Source organism: Rhea pennata, chromosome 18, assembly GCF_028389875.1.
Source record: "Rhea pennata isolate bPtePen1 chromosome 18, bPtePen1.pri, whole genome shotgun sequence".
In the NCBI taxonomy this organism is placed as follows: domain Eukaryota; kingdom Metazoa; phylum Chordata; class Aves; order Rheiformes; family Rheidae; genus Rhea; species Rhea pennata.
Genome location: NC_084680.1, coordinates 14,971,902 through 14,990,020, shown reverse-complemented (window position 1 = coordinate 14,990,020; position 18,119 = coordinate 14,971,902). Strand labels below are relative to the sequence as shown.

Here is an 18,119-nt window from a genome sequence, read left to right as displayed (position 1 = left end):
CTGTAACTCAGAAAATGGAATCTTCAGTGTGAGAAAATAAAATTTACTACTATCAGCCATGTATCTGTTAATTACTAGAATTTTATATAAGCAGAATTCATATCCAACTCTCTAAAAACAGCTGATTATGGAAACCTTCAGTCTGCTGATACTGTCTTTTAATAAAACTTTAATACTAGAGAAGTTCTGGAAGACTGAAACAGAGCAAATCTGATGTCATATTCAAACCAGTAAATTTTATAACTATCTTTAGGTTGGCTAGTATGGTATCAGCCTCAAAAAAAAAATGGAGACTAACATAGGATTCTCTTAATACAGAATTAAAACACAGAAATAATAATATTAATCAATATGGTTTTGTGGGAAGGAAATCTTGCCAAATAAGTTTGATTCCTTGATAAGATTAAAAGTATGTCTTGTAGAAAACCTGCAATTGAACAGTGATATGCAATGACAAATGCTAACATAACTCTAAGATCCACAAGCAAAATAGCACCAAGAAGCATACATAAGCTACTCATTTGAACAGCATTGGTGAGACCATGCTGTATGGTTCAAAATGCAGGAAGATACATGAGAATGGTGCTGAAGAAATGGCAGGCAAAACTGTTTTGCTATAGAGCAGAGATCTCTTGAGGACAAACTTCATCACTCAGCCTCTGAAGTCATAGCATTTGGTGTCTACTATTCAGTTCTTTTTTCACAGGGTATAAACTCTGCAGTTTCACAGCTGTCCTACAAGGAAGTCCAGGACAACTGAGATAGAGCATGGCAACATCTTGTCTTGGTTATGTTGTATTCTGATGTTCCCTCTAAAATGATATTGCTTCTTTAAAGACTCAAAAAACCCCAAAACAACAACAACAACAAAAAAAAAAAAAAAAAAAAAAACTCCACAACTGTAAAAAATTCTTAATTTGGAGTTTGGATCAGGAATTTTCTATGGCTGTCAGCAAGGCAGAGCGTCTTAGCTATGTCCCTATTTTTCATAAAGTCTTTGATTAGATATAAAGTAACCCTGAGGGATGGACAAGGGTGGGAGATGAAGTAAGAACTTGAAAGAAGAAAATATGCTTATTTGTCTTGTCAAGGACCAAGAACAGCTGTGGAGAATACCAGGCTTGAGCTAATGATACTGAAAGGTCAAACACAATAATTTTGGAAACACTGCAAGACATGGCAGGTTGGAAAAGAATGTGGAATGTGGCCTGGTGTCACAATGTTCGGATACTGCTATCTAGCTCAAGAAAAACTGCATACCTGGGGACAAACACTCTTCTCAGGTCACCCAAGTATCACCCAGACTTCATTTTTCTTCCTGAGTATGACTTCTTAAACTCTTTGAGGAGGAAGAAGATCCTGCAGCAGTTGCCTGATGATATCTCTGAAGCCTGGTGACTGTTGGTGATTCCCTGGGATAATGATGAGTAGCAATACATTTTGGTATAATTGGAAGGAATTAAGGAATTTTGATCTTTGGGGTCCTATTTTTGCCCCTTCAATTTTGTAACCAGCAAATGTTTTAATCTCCACTTGTGCAGAGAACAGTATGTCGGCTTAGTAAAAAAAATATTTTTTTTTAGGATATGATACCACTGTCAGAAGTTTTCTGGAGCGTTCCTACTTACTGGCAAGCAGGAACCTAACACAAGCAATTGGACTGGCATAAAAAACTGGAGAGAAAAGCTTTGTTTATGTAACTGTCAAATTTTCCTTTCCAGTGTAATTGAGGTCCTCATTTGGCAAAACACGTGTTGGGATCTTGCCAATACATTTTAGAGCAGTTTTCTAAGCTTCTCTCTTTGATAGCCTGGTACTGAGATAGGTCTGTTCTTTCTGCCAAAGATCAGGCACAGATCTCTTTAGAGTATACTAATGCTGCTCCTGGCTCAACAAGAGAGGTCACTGGAAAGAGAAAAAGAGAGGAGATTCTTTCCCACTGTAAAAATGTAGCACTCTCTCCCTTTTTAAGGCTTACAGTTTCTTTTGGCATGGGACCAGGAAATGCTTGGAAACTGAAGATCCATTAGGGAGAACAGAGAGGAAAATGTGCAATCAAATGTTGAAAACAAAATCCAAGAACTTCCTTCAAATAAAAAGACGGAAGAGGAAGGGGAGAGGTCTTTAAGGACGGATGTGGTAAGTTTTGATGAAGACTGTCTTTGATTTAAAGGTTTATTCCTGATGAAACAAACACGGTAGTATAAGGTGAAGGTTTTCTAATACAGAGTAATGCTTATAAACTTCAGCTAAATTTACAATGCTAAAAATCAAACCTTTTCCTCCTTTTAAAACCTCTTATAATTAAGCCTTATATAGTCAGGTTTAGAAAAAAAGACTTGTAAATATGATCAAAATAAGTGTATCAAAAGTACTGCATGTTCTCTAAAATACATCAAAGACCTTTCAGTATTATCAGCATGACCACTGATGGAGTTAAAATAGCTTTCAAAAATTTAAACTGGAATTAGTCATGACTTTTAGTTTCTCCAGCTATTATGTCATGATATTAAATATTTATGGAAACCATTTGTTTCATCTATTTTTACAAAAATATTAGAATTAATGAAAACTATTTTATATATAAAGTTAACATTGCTAAATTATCAGGAAAGTCCATCTAAAAGTCAAATTAAGCAACATGACCAATCTCTTGCATCCAGTTCAGGGGTTGTAAAGCCTATTCGAATTACAGTTGTTGATATTTCCCAATTGCTACTCAGTTTAACTTTGCTCTAAGTTCCATACTTTAATGAAGCATGGAGGTACGCTGAAAATAAGTAAATAACGATCATTTACTATATCTTAATACTTTGATTTAAAAGGCAGTCTACACAATACAAATCTTAGACTGCTTGACCTTTTTACAAAGCTGTGCACAATGCAACTGTTCAATATGCTTCTGTTGTATAATGCATCTCCATTTGTGAAACACAATGTCATGAGATGGAAAAAAGGACGGACAAATCCATTCAACATCAGTGTTCTGGCAGCAATTCTAATTTTATGCAGCAAATAAATTCTGTTTTGAAAACATCATGAAAACTAATTCTTTTTTTCAGTCTTTTCTGCAGAAATATCACTGTTCTTAGTATCTGTGATCAGTCAGACATAAAGGCACAAACCTGTCAAAACTACAGCCAAGTACGATCTTCCACCGTGAATGACCCAACGCTGGTTTAGCTTCTTTTGATGGAGTTTACTCCAAGCAAGGGGATAAATTTTGGAGGTTTTTCTCTCTATTTGAAGCGGATCCTGATCATACTTAGTGAAGCTCTTGTATCAGTTCCAAGATAATATCATGTCTGAATGGTTTTACCCTTAGAATCATTCTCTCAGCGAAAGCAAAGTTCCAAATACATTCATCACAAGAGTCCATCTCAACCGATTTGACTGAGCAAGAGTGCTTTATGCACAATGCATCAGAGCTAAGCTGAATAACTCTGGCAGCTGGAGTTACCACCAATTACATTTAGGTTTAGAAGTAAAAGTAAATCACTTGTCGCATACTGTACTCAAACATGCTTTTTGCCCCTACTATGGAGATCCTTTCTTCCTGAACTTTCTCAGAATTTTGCATCTCTGTGACAGTAACATCAGCTATAATTACAGAAAAATGTAGAGAAGTTAGGGTAGCTCATTCTTTATGCTGATACATGCATGACACTGAGAACTGTATAAATTAAGTGGGTATTTCCAGACAGGGAAAATACAGTCTTCTGATTCAGTGATTCCTCTCTTCTGCTTTCACAGATACCTAATGATGGCATTCATTTCATTAACTATCAAGTTGCAACTTAGAATTATTTATGCATTTATATATTATTATGTATTTATTTATTTGTCTCTGTATTCCTATTAAGAAGTCATTGCAGAGTTCCGTTAGTCTGTTGGTTAGAAACGAACTTGAAAATGTTTAGCTTATCAACTGTTGTGTTCATTTATCGTTGTGATAACATTATAATTTAAATTGCTCTTTACCCTCCTTATTCTCTTCCAATTATATTTATACATTATATTATTTATATTTATTTATCTTATATTATATACATAATTTTATATTTATATATATTTATATTTATATTTTACTCTCTAAACTTTTGCTTTCCTATGCTAAAGCCAAGTCTAGTTCTTTTAGTCTTGCATTACAAGACAGACAATTTATTTACCTGATCAAATCAGCATTTTGTTTATATCTTCTGTAAACATGGATGATCAGAAGTGTGTACAGTACTCCACATGAGGTCTCACCAGTTAGTAAGCTAGCTCATCTAGCTCCTCGCTCACCTCCTGAACTGCTACTAAAACAGTATTAACAATTCCTTTTAATTTTTCCTAGAAATGCCATATTTGATCAAGTAGGCCTGCACTTGTCTTTATATGTCTATATCTCACTGGTGATGCTGACATCTATTGATCAGTATCATAAATTCTTGTTACAATACATTCATAACATTTTGATTTTTGTCATTATTATTTGAGTCATCAGGCCATCTGGTTCTTCCTTTGTGGTATCCCAATCATCTTCCACTTTGATGACCCCTTCCAACATTGTTTTTTCAGCAAATGGCCTAAGTACATGCAACTTTTTAGATGAGATTCAACTGAAATATTCAGTAAAACTGGTAATAAGACTGTTTTCTAAGGAATTTCATTATGAACTTTCCTCTTCCAAACATCTTACATACCATCACCATATTAACAAACTTCTGGCTGCCTTGGTTACATTTACATTTGCTTACCTAAATAGAGGTATTATATTTGTTAGTCTCTAATTATATAGCATCACATCTCCCTTGGTTGAGTTATTTAAAACCTTGGCTACCAGACCTATGATTTAATGTGCTAGTTCTTTCAGAATTATTGGCCATTCACTTCCTCTAACTGGAGTGCATTCACATACTGACTAATGTGCTCTATGCTTTCTATGCTGTATCATTGTGTGGGTTGGCTCTTTCTCCACCTTTTTAGTAAGCATTGCTTTCATAAGCTCAATAAATCAAAATTGTCAGCTTTACACATGAAGCTTCCAGTCCTGGACACCTCAGAGATGAAGTCAGAACAGTGGTTTTAGGCTTCCTGAAGAAAGTTCCCAGAATACAACCGTAATGTAATAGAGTAATAGAATAAGGACTAGATTTTCACCTCCTTTTGTCTTTAATTTTTGCATTTTAGAAATCTGGTTAGAGTCATAAAGGACAAAAGTCCTGCTGGATTTTATTAGGAGTCTTGATATTATCTTGATATTATCAACTATGAAAAAGAAAGTATTGAGAACTCCAGGCAACCCTCAAAATCCTTTTGTCAAAGCCTTTTTGTTCATGTTTTAATCAAACTAACAGATAGGTGATCTCTCTATTACGTTACCCAAATCTGAGGAAAAAAGAATGATACTTACTTATAATTATCATCTTCCACAAACTTCTGAAGTTCTTCAATATAACGTACAGACTTTAAATACTTCTGTACGTGGGGTAGTGTTATAAGATGATCTGTAGAACATTAAAAGTCAAAAAGATGAATATGCACATCATCAAAAATAAATGAAATTATTCTTTAGTTTCTTCTGGTTCTCACAAATATCTTAATGGAAACAGAATATGAACCATCATGAAGAATAAAGTGGCTTCGAATATTACTTTGTTTGACTTTGTTACGAGGATGTTAAAGATTTGATCATGCAAAACTGATGTTCAATTGTTAAAGACAACATAGATGCATTTTACCATCAGGAAAGCTAGAGGATTTATTACATGCTATTAACTCACAAGTGGAAAAGCCTTGCTTGAAGTTTGTTTTGACTGCTTTGGAGAAAATCAAATATGCAGCCATGTTGTAGTATCTGTCTCAACTTTTACGCTCATAGAAACAAATGTTTTAAAGGCACCCATTATTCCTGCAGATTGTTTCTTCAAGGCCATATTTTAATCTTCCTTCAGATTTTTAAAAAAGCGTGAAAAATTAATGCATAGCAATACAGGAAGTTGCCATAACTGACAAAGGAATAGTCAGTGAGATAATGATTTGTTTTGTCATTTAAAGTGGTCAAAGACAGAAGTCACAATAAAAACATGATACCTGAATAATTTAGGTCTGCAGAATCATGTATTATTATGCTGCATCCCTAGCTTTAAATGCTGACAAATGAAGAGGGTGTATACATGTACATATATACATATATATATATATACACACACACACACTTATACCTATATATTTATATATTTATTTCTGTGAATAAACTAGTACAAACCAGAGAAAGCAAAATAAGATGCAACTTACTCTTTCTGTCACTTCTTTCTTTCTCTGACAACTGAAATTCCACTGACAATCTAAATCTCTTGACAAAATAATCTTTCTTCTTCCCTTACGTTTGAACTTTACAATAGCTGACTAACAACATGAACATTTACGATATCAAAGTTGACAAGGACAAGGGCTGGCATACGTAGCCATACACAGGTAATTTCAACAAAATGATAATGAGATTAACACACTGTACGCTCCAAAGACATTGCGCCTACTGCAAAGGAAAGGACCTTAGAGAATTCTCTCTCACTGTCTCTGGTGGAAATAGAATATAAACCAAATGCAATAGCTGTACTTGAAAATACGACATTTTTTCCCATATGTACTTGCACTGTTCTAGTAAACTTTGCACAATATCTACTACAGCTCTCAGAATTTAGAACACATATTCATACGCTTGATTTGCCAGTAAGGCTGAAACTACACAGTGACGGGAGCTAAATCATTTAGTAGTGTCCAACTCTACTAATGATAGCCTCTTGTGCTGCCTTTACATAGGGCAGAAACCTGTTATCAGGTTATTGTATTACAGACATTTCTTTAAGATGGAATAGATGAAAAAAATGTACCAACCATAGTTACAGGAGACTTGCAGATCAGCTATTATTCGGAGAATATTGTTCATTTGATTGGATCTTTGTTCATTCTCCATGATGCTGCCTGAAGCAGGATATGCAGAATCAATGTAGATTAAATCTAAGAGATAAATCCCTGAAACAAACAAACAAATCAGTTTGACCTAGTGTTTATGCAGAAACAGTTACCATTAATGAACAGAACAGCCAGTAACCACTGACCACCACTTTGGGCTGGTCTCATAAAACAAAGGAGAGATTGCATCTTATATGTTCAATTATTAATTAGTATTCTTAAAATTAGTATTCTTAAAAAAGAATATAATAGGTTTTGATCATACGCACTGATATAGGCTGATGTCTACTAAGAAGAATTTGCAGCACCATAACAGCCATGAGCCACTGATGACAGTAAAGCTGATCCGCATGGAGGTGACAGCAAGCACAACAGTATCTGGCTACAGTGAACAGAGTTTTGCACCGTGCTGTAATGCCTTCTAGGTCTGCCACTATTTACTACATAAAGATAGTATTACATCTTTTTGCTGAGTTTCTAGGCTGCGTTTGCTAAAAGACAAAACGGAATTACATTTAGGCTTTGATTATGTGATGATTTAAAAAAGGATATGCAAAAAGTTTTTACAAAAGGTTTTAAAGTTTAAAGTTTTTTAATTTATTAGACTCTTTATTGAAAATAGACATGATCACTTTGCCTAGGCCCTAGATTTTTTAGCAAATACAGGAAGATGGTGATTATTGCAGGCCAAAAATGCTGATTATTCTGATCTGAATTGCACTTTTCATCCAAACAGATTTCCAAACTATTGGCAGATTAGATCAGAAGTTGTTCTTAGGTGAGACTGAAGCACACTACACACAAAGGTAGAGTGTGGCAAGATGTCAACTAGCTTCATCATTGAAAATACATCTGCAAATGTTTGGTAGGCATGTGTTCTGCAGTTAGTCTTTGCTGTATGGTACTTTTACCTTTATGAATTATATAAGGAGGAAAAAGGCAGGTTTCAGATTGAAATGTATTCACAATACTGCATAAATTTTTTTGCACGGTACCTAACTGTATTTATCAACATATACAATCTCACTTTCATGTATGCCACTATGATTTGTAGTGGGCTTCTTTTACTGCTCTGGGACAGTTAGAAAGCCATCACACATGAAGGAAAAGTATGTTGTATATACTTCATAGTCAATATAAGCAAGTTTGAGAAAAATGAAATACCAGAGAAAACGCATGGAAAGTCTTTGTTTTGAATTTTGGAAACCTGAAGTATATGGCAGGCATCTTTAAGTTCTGCAACACAGTCTTACAACACTCAAGAAAGCTACCCTGAAAGTATAATGCAAGGCTCATGTATTTACTACAGTAACTTACTGAAGGCTCTTAAACGAAAAGGAGGAGGAGTAAAGACAGAAAAGAAGACTGAGGAGAGAAACATCCCTGAAAATACAGCATGTTTATAAATGCTCTAAGATCTTTCTACAGCAGTATAATGGTATCTTTAATAAAGAAGAATTAGAATTTAACTGGCGACATTGGCATCTTTGCACTGGCACAAATAACTGTTGAATAATATAGGTAGAAAGGGACATATGGAAGTCATCTAGTTCAAACTCATGCTCAAAGCCAGGCTAAACTGAAGTTGGATCACATTGCTCAGAGTCTTATCAGGTCAAGTTTAGGAATGGAGACTCTGTAGCCTTTCTGAGCAACTTGGTCCAGCGCTTAACCATTCTAACACTGATTTTCTTTCTCTTTATCATAAATGCTAACTTTCTGTGTTACAGCTTGTGACTGTTGCCTCTTGTTCGTTTGCTGTGCACCTCTGAGAAGAATCAGGCCTGTCTTCCCTAAAACCCTGTGCACATGACAACAAAATGGATGGCAAAAATTGTAATGATTTGGATACACAGAACTAGACAACTGTTGCTTGTTTTGCTCCTACACAAAATTTGAGACTAACAGGAAATGCCATTGCACTGAAGCAAATGCACTAATACATACTCATGAACAAAATAAAAATTTGCTGTGTGATTAATGGGTGAAATCTAGAACCTGACACAGGTTCTTCTAGAGTTTTTAAACTAATAGTTTAAAAAACTGAGTAAAAGTAGAAAAAATACATTAAACAACAGTAAACAAAATTAAATATCAGCTTCATAAAACCATTTCAAGAAGTGAGTCAGCCTGAGACCTTGACATGCCCTAAGATTTCCAGCTTTCCATTAAACCCATTATCAAGTGAATGTAGGCAACCTATCAAGATGCTTTGACATAACTGAAAGTATTAATGGTATCTTCCCGATTGTTTGCAGCTATTTTACATTTCACCCATGAAATTAGACTGAAATCTTCCTCAAGATCATGTGATAAAGTTTTGATTCCGCAGAACTGTCTTGCAACCTATAGTAACTGCACACAAGTTCACAGCATCTCAGAGAAGTGGGCAGGACTGTCTTGGACACAAAGTCTGCCTGTGCAGCTTTCCGGACAGAGTAGAAATTGAAGCATTTTATGCTCTCTAAAACCACCCATAGCTTTTCAGGAACATCTTTGTATCATCTATGTAAGTGTTGAATACAAAAGCACTGGAAGCTTATAGCTCTTACTCCAGTTCTGAAATCACATACAAAATAAATTTTTAGCTCCTCTTAAGTTAGCATGCAGCCCCAAATAAAATGCCCATTATAGAAAACATTTTTGCGTAAGCTTACTGTGTTCATAAATGGATGTTATTATAGTCCCAAGTCTTGGGACTTACTTACACTCCCAGTACCTGATTATCAGGAGCTCCAACAGCTTTGATATTCTAGTGCTAATTGCTCTTCCACCTCTGTTGAAGCCAGTCTGATGCTCCTAAAATCTAAAATTCCAAATTCTTAATTTGAAAGACATAATTCTTTTATCTATAGATTTGAGAGCAAGATTTGGGAAATGCAGTACCTTTTGAAAGCAAGAGTGATATAATGATTAATTAACATTTTTTACTCTAAGTCAGTATTCAGAAAATGCTCTGTAAAAACCTGTGCAGTAGAAATCCAAGCATCACAAATCTTTTCCTGATTAAGTGCTGCTCTATGTTTTTTGACTCTGTAGTTTACTAAAAAGATAAATGGCATAGTCTCCGAGTCTCAGATGTCATTGCACCACTCTGACCTCAGTGATGCTGGAAGGGAAATGCTTTATGAACGCAGTGAGAAAATGCCGTACAAAATGTACTGAGCCTGCTGTGAATGCTGTATTCAAATCGACTGAATAGAAATCGCTGCTTTACTTGGTGATCACTGCAGCTATTGCAACAGGGTCAAAAAAATTAAATCAGTCTGCTCTTTCTTTAAAGGATCGCTCAGACATTTAGGGTCAGCTAAAAGGCAAAATTTAATTTAATATATTCCTAAACTATTTTATGAGCATGACAAAAGTCAGTGATTCTTCACTGCATAACAAAAAAAGGAACATTCTGCAGGGCAGGAAAATAACTTCTGCAGCATGAAAGTCTGCCATACTTCCATACTAAATTTTTCATTTTCTCTTTTGAGCATGTTTATAATTGATGACATTTTCCCCATGTTTTCTTGCCTTGCCTTGAAAAGAACACTCTACAATTTCAGAAAAATAGCTAGCTGGCTCAGTTACTCTCTTGCAGCTTTATCGTGTTAAACTGTCTTGATAAATTCCAGCTATTAAAACATCAGGAAATACAATACGCTATTCAAGTGCAATTTTTTTAAAAGGGACAGAAAATCACTGCAGTGAGTTGCAAAGAGCACATCTAAGCAACACACTTCTCCCAGAATACTTTGGCATGCTTGCATTAATTACTGATAGTTTGGGCACCGAAAACAAAAACTACCCAAATCTGTACTTGTGCTAGTTATTTCAGTGTAATTTCCTTGTAGTAATTGTACCCCATATTTATTCAGATGAAAAAAAATAATAATAATAAAAAAATGGAAACAAGATTTCTATCTGGGAAAATACAAATTATTTCCTGAAGACAATAATATCCTTACATGTCCCCTAGTATTCACTAAACTCTTATTACTATCATTTAGAACTACAGAATCATAGAATCACAGAATCATACTGTCACATCCATAATCATCAAAGACAACTAGTGGTGAAGTCCCTCAACTGGAAACTTTTCGGCAGTATCTTCTCTATATCCTGAATCAAGCTTATGATTCTTGGTCTTCCAGTGAGACAATTTGTCTACAACCCAGGCAAACTAAAAATCCCATTTTTCTTTCAAGTATTTAAGGATAGACAGGTACAGACTAAAGGATTTTGATATTAATCCACTTTGTCACTACCTGGCTGGTGTAAAGACTGAAGGGCATTTTATTCTATAGTTGATTCTATTTAATACTGTGACAACTACATGACAGCTATGAACACGTCTTGTAAAGATGAATTCAATCAACAATTAAAACCATGTTATACTAGGATTATAAGCAATTAATTTTACAAATCTTAAAATAATAGTTTTTCTATTACTACTAAAATATGCTTTCTGACTGAAATATTAGAACATGTATGACCAAAACATACAAGTGGTTAAAGCATTCAGTATAACCATTGTTAGACTTCAAATCAATATACATTGTAGAGGGAAAAATCAACACGCAGGGGGAAAGAAAAAAGCACCACTGACATGTAGCATAACATCTTCAGAAAATATTAACAGCTGTCTGAATGGATTATTATTTTTTATAAATAATCATAGAAACATAGAATCAGTAGGTTGGAAGGGATCTCTGGAGATCATCTAGTCCAACCTCCCTGCTCAGCAGGGTCACCTAGAGCATGTTAGACAGGGTTGTGTCCAGGCGGGCCTTGAAGATCTCCAGAGAAGGAGATTCCACAACCTCTCTGGGCAACCTGTTGGAGTGCTCCGTCACTCTCACAGTGAAGAAATTCCCCCTCATGCTCAGGCGGAGCTTCCTGTGCTTCAGTTTCTACTCATTGCCTCTTGTCCTGTCACACGGGTCAGCTGAAAAGAGTTTGTCCCTGTCCCCTTGACACCCTCCCTTCAGGTACCTGTACACATTGATAAGATTCCCCCTCAGTCTTCTCTTTCCCAGGCTGAAGAGGCCCAGCTCTCGCAGCTGCTCCTCATAGGGCAGATGCTCCAGCCCTCTGATCATCTTCGTAGCCCTACACTGGACTCCCTCCAGCAGCTCCATGTCTCTCTTGCACTGGGGAGCCCAAAACTGGACACTGTACTCGAGATGAGGCCTCACCAGGGCTGAGTAGAGGGGCAGGATCACCTCCCTCAACCTGCTGGAAGCACTCTTCCTAATGCACCCCAGGAGATCACTGGCTTTCTTGGCCACAAGGGCACATTGCTGCCTCATGGTCACCTTGTCATCCACCTGCTGGATGACTCCTAGGTCCTTCTCTGCAGAGCAGCTCTCCAGAAGGTCAGCCCCCAGCTTGTACTGGTGCCTAGGGTTATTTTTCCCTAGGTGCAGGACTCTGCAATTGCCCTTGTTGATCCTCATGAGGTTCCTCTCTGCCCAACTCTCCAGCCTGTCCAGTTCTCTCTGAATGGCAGCACAGCCCTCAGCTGTAGCAGCCACTCCTCCCAGCTTGGGATCATCAGCAAACTTGCTGAGGAGGCACTTCTTCATCAATGACCTGGATGAGGGGATGGAGTTGAACAGGATGGGACCCAGTACTGAGCCCTGGGGGATGCCACTAGCCACAGGCCTCCAATTAGACTCCATGCCACTGACGACGACCCTCTGAGCTCTGCCTTTCAGCCAGTTCTCAATCCACCTCACTGTTCACTCTAATCCACACTTCCAGAGCTTCTCTAGGAGGATGTTATGGGAGGCAGTGTCAAAAGCCTTGCTGAAGTCAGGCTACACAACATCCACTGCTCTGCCCTCATCTACCCAGCCAGTCATTCCATCATAGAAGGCTATCAGATTGGTTAAGCAGGATTTCCCCTTGGTGAATCCATGCTGGCTACTCCTGATCACCTCCTTTTCCTCCATATGCCTGGAGATGACATCCAGAATGAGCTGTTCCATCACCTTTCGAGGGATGAAGGTGAGGCTGACCAGCCTATAGTTGCCTGGCTCCTCCTTCTTGCCCTTCTTGAAGGCAGTGGCTTTCTTCCAGTTCTCAGGCACCTATCCAGTTCTCCATGACTTTTCAAAGATGATGGAGAGTGGCCTGGCAACAACATCCACCAGCTCCCTCAGTACCCGTGGGTGCATCCCATCTGGGCCCATGGATTTGCGGATGTCTAGCCTGCCCAGAAGGTCTCTAATCCTATCCTCCTCAACCAAAGGAAAGTCTTCCCTTCTCCAGACTTTCTCCCTCACGTCCAGGCTGCAGGATTCCTGGGGGCTGCCCTTAGCAGTGAAGACTGAAGCAAAGGTGGCATTCAGTAATTCTGCCTTCTCTGTATCCCTTGTCACCAGGGCCCCTGCCCCACTCAGTAGCGGGCCACATTTCCCCTAGTCCTCCTCTTGCTGTTGATGTATTTGAAGAAGCCCTTCCTGTTGTCCTTAACATCCCTTGCCAGACTCAATTCCAACAGGGCCTTAGCCTTCCTTGTTGCATCTCTACATACAATGACTGCATTCCTACAAATCTCCCAAGCAGCCTGTCCCCTCTTCCACATTCTGTGTATTTTCTTCTTCTGTCTGAATTCACCTATGCAGGTCTCCTGCCCCTTTTGCTGCACTTCTTACTCTTAGGGACGCACCGCTCTTGAGCATGGAGCTGTATGAGCTACAGATCAGCAGCAAAAGTCAAGTGAATTTAAGAAAAGCCATGTGACTTGCTTACGTTTGCTCCTTTATAGTATAGGAAGAAAAAGACGGACCTGGCAATTTTCTTAAATTTTAACAGGTACTAAGTATCTGCATGAGCAGAATTTCATTCATATCACAAGTACACCTAAGACTTAATTATTACATTGTTATTACATTATACACATCGTTTTATAGCTCCGATTCAGTCTTGCAGTGGAATTTTACCTATCTCAGGTGTTGCCTGGAAGATCTCCATTAATGTTTCTGCCCTGAGACTTAGGAATACTGCATGGAAATTCCTTGCAAGACTTCTTCTCACTGCAGCTGGGCTTGCTACTGTTCTGTCCGTTCAGATCTCTGCCGCCTCAACCAATAAATAGCTCACTGAGTGACACTGGATCATGTCCTGCAGCAGCTAGTCTGCAGAAGTATGTCTACTTCATTTCTTTTGTACTTAGCCTATTCATTCATGTGTTCTGCAAAGTCCTTCCATAGCTTAGGCAAGAATGAGTGAAGAAATTATATGAACTGTCAAATAAAAAATTAAAAAACAGGCAGAGCCAGTAAAAAGCAAGAAAAAACTCAGTTCATTCTAAACTGTATTTGCGAAGAAACCATATGGCCATGACTAAACTGTTTCTCAAGACTATACCAACCTGTGCATTTTGATTAAGAAAGGGCCGTATCCCTGATAGAGCTATTCATGTGTTAGATCACAGACTGCTCCAGTGGCTCAAGATAATTTGATATCTCCACCAGAAAAAAAGGATGTTTAGTCCTTATAATTGAATAGAATAGTTTAAGTAATAATGCAATAGCATACAGCCCCAACTGGAATTGCTAGTCTCCCTGCAGTGAAAACAAAGATATTTAGAGACCTGGTCAAGTCTAGCTGAACTTCCTTCACTGGCTCAGATCAGTCCCTTAAAATTTTTCTTCCGGTATCTTACAGGTGTATATAGTTTGTGAGAGGGAAATTCATATGGCTCAGACTACCCTACCACATTTGGCTGTAAAGTAACCTGGAATACTTTTTGTTTTCTCTCCAAAAGTGCTTTCTAGAAACTCTTCTATTTTTGTTTTCATTTTCATCTCCACACACCTGTGGGAACAGTTACTAAGATAGAACTCGTGTGTATGTTTTCAATACACGCCTTCCTATCTGTTCTGCCTTCTATTGAAAACAGCCTCTACTTTTGTAACCTGTATTAGTAGTTTGGAGTTCCAGACCTGTGGATTAAGTATGACGATCTGCTTCTTATTGCTCTCAACTACAATAACATCACAAGCCAAAAGATGACCAACATTTAAAGAAAGCCGGAGTGATTGATTTGGCTTCTCTGTATCGTTTGAATTCAGCTCCATTGAACTTAACTTTTCTACAGCAGTTTATTTTGTCCCTGCCCACATGCTTGGAAATGGTGAAAAATCAAAGAATCACTTAAGAATATCAGGTGAAAAGGATGGCATGGTTATTTTTGTACATTCATATATTAACATGGGTAACGTTTTAAATCTAAGATTACAGGTAATTTCTCAACATATAGTCTACGGATAGTTATAAGCAGACTAACTTTTGGTCGTTGCCAGTACTTGCTATCATCTTATTTTATATATTGTAACCTACAGCAACCAAAAGGAAACCAACCCAAATCCCAATTGCTGCTTTCAATTCCTCTGAACTTACCTATTACAAAGGCTGCAATTATGCAGAGTGCTGTTTTAGCAATCATCCAACGCAGGGTTACTAATATCTACATATCACCAACTAGATCACACACTTGACACACCAAAATTAAGGAAAGAACCCTGATTTCTTTAGCATTGGAATGGCTTTTTATCAGTCTGATGTTGAGTCAGATCAGATAGATTTCATCACCCAAAGTTTCCTCCAGGTTCTCTGATTCTGAGGACTCCACCTAGACTTAGATTCTTTGTAGTGGCTCTTTACTGTCCCCTCTTGTCACCTAGCACATCAAAATGTCATTGGGATACAGGAAGTAACTTTTACTTGTTCATAACCTCCACATTGCAACATGTCTTATCAAACTATGGCAGCTTGGCTCTCAGCTGCTTTCCAGTTACTTTGAGCAACTTTGAAGCTAATTCTCATCGACTCCAACGGTACGAACACCTCCAGGTTTTGTACCACTAATCTTAAGTATTTCTTCATGGTAAACAGTAAACTTTCCAAGATAATATACAGATGAGGACCAGAACCATGGGATAGAAGAGCAACAGACAGGATGGAGGATTAACATTCTCTGAGTTCCAAAGAACAGTGCAGGAAAATGGGCTTTTTGTGGGTCGTGGCAGGGCAGGAAGATAGATACCAAACTGCAGGACACCAATAAATAAATTAAACTGAATGAAACCCTATTATTTGTAAAAGAAAAAAAAAAAATCCCCCAACCCTATTCGACCATATTCTCCTGCCTCCCTCCCTTTTTCAGCACGGAATGATTTTTTTTTTAAATAAAATTGTTAGTGTTACCAGCCTTCATCTTGGTAGCAGCATTTTATACTTTTTTATAAATATGATGTGATAAGAAGAGTAGATGAGAATCACTTTATTTTACTGAGAGGAAAGAGAATTATTCCCTCCAGTCTTCACTTTAAGACTTGCCCTGCAAAGGAGAGGCTCGAGGTTGCTATAAGCCAAAGAAAACACACAGCACTAGCTTTTCAATTCTTGGCTTACATTTGTGCTACTGTGCACAGAAAAAGTTCTCTAAGATGTGAAGCCATCAGGATATTTTCCAGAGTGTGAGCTCATGGGCAGCTGCTTCCACAGGCAAAACATTTTCCAGTGATACTAACTTTTCTCCATTGTTACTAAAACTAATTTCCCAGCTGGTTATATGTGGACAATACAGTATCCATTAGTTTATGGTATCATGGAAATAATAACACAGAGCAAGGAAAAGGATGGCCAAATAATCTACAATTAAATGAATCAATGGAAATTACACCATGTAAAGGAAAGAGGTTATTTTTAAACTGGCAAAAAAACCTACAATGCCTAACTCTTGTAATTTTTATTGTAGTGAGAGCTCAAACAAAGCAGTAACATTACTGACAATTTAAAAATAGAGAAACTGAGGTACAATAAGTAAGTGACCCTGAAATGCAGTAGTCAGTGCCAGCCAGATCATGAATTTTGAGTGCACCACTCACTAGATATCTACTTCCAGGACTAAACTCAATTGAAAAGATATTTATAGAGAATTGCAGAGTTCAGCAGGATGCAAACACAAGTCTATATATTTGTGTCTTTTGATTCACTTTTGATTAAAGCCTTCTATTATTCTGTTCATTCAATACTCAAAGCTTCTGCAAATAAAAATAGAACTGATGTGGGTACAAATATCTGTACTTTGTACTATTAATGGGTACTTGACAACTTGTTCTTAAGAAACAATTCTAAACCTTCTCAAATCAATGATTACATGTCTTCTAGTTCTGATATATCTTGGTTCAAGTATACAGGCACTAAAACTTTCATAAAGAGCTACGATGTGCGATTTGTTCTCCCTAAGAAAGAATGACATTAGACGCTATGAGTGACAAACACTTGCAGTCCATTAAATAAATAACATGTATGAAGTTATGCCAGTGGGAAAAGCTGTGAAGGTATTCTTTTAAACTCCAGCAGCAGAAACAAAAGGCAATTGTTTTTAAAGCATTTGCCTGGAAATTAGGAAATCTTTGCTCAGGTTTTCTGCTCTCCCACAGATTTCTTTGACCCAGATCCAGGCAAGTTACCACTATCCTCTATTCTCCACATGTTCAGTGAGAAAGACAGCATTTCCTACTATAAGAAAAGTCTCATGAAAGTAAGTATTATAACCGTGGAGCTTTAACAATTTACAAAAGTTGGGTTTAAGTTCCTTATAGAAAATATACAACAATGTGCAGCCTGTAAGAGGAAAAGCATTTACTCTTTAAGAATTTGGGAATTCCAATCTGTTTTCATGCTTATGAGAATTTGCAGCCACAAGGTGTAACCCAGAACTTTCAGTATTTAAATTGTCTCATAACAACTGTTGCAAAACTGAAGGTGAAAAAATAGTGCAAATAAAGATTACATTGAAAACTAGCAACATTATAAATGTGTCTTTTTCTCCTCCTTTTTTAATGGATATAAAATAATATTGCATGATAGGAGGGCTAACAATCCCAAAGTGTGGCTGGAGCATGCTACTATTGTATATATTATGTAAGCTTTTAGTGTGCAGTGTACTGCTAAGGGACTTTGCAATTCTGTAATGCAAATAAATTAGGAAGCAGATTCTGTATGACACTTTTGTTAGTCAGACATTCACTACTTTGCATCAAAGAACAGTTAGCTGAAAGAGAAGTATTTCAGATTTGCCTGGTGACTTCAACTTGTTATTCTTGCTTAACATTTTGATTAAGTATAATCATAACTGTATTTGTTTGATG

At 37.2% G+C, this 18,119-nt stretch overlaps 1 protein-coding gene across 3 annotated transcripts in view; it reads right to left on the bottom strand.

The window, feature by feature from the left end:
* The window catches only part of RALGPS1 (Ral GEF with PH domain and SH3 binding motif 1), a 134,368-nt gene that overhangs the window by 34,040 nt on the left and 82,209 nt on the right, over nucleotides 1–18,119 (bottom strand). For all 3 annotated transcript variants that reach the window (XM_062591027.1, XM_062591026.1, XM_062591028.1), the window contains 2 exons: nucleotides 6,883–7,020; nucleotides 5,399–5,492 (listed from right to left, as the gene is read on the bottom strand). In XM_062591027.1, the coding sequence (XP_062447011.1) occupies nucleotides 5,399–5,492; nucleotides 6,883–7,020 (232 nt within the window). The remainder of the gene's footprint in view (nucleotides 1–5,398; nucleotides 5,493–6,882; nucleotides 7,021–18,119) is intronic.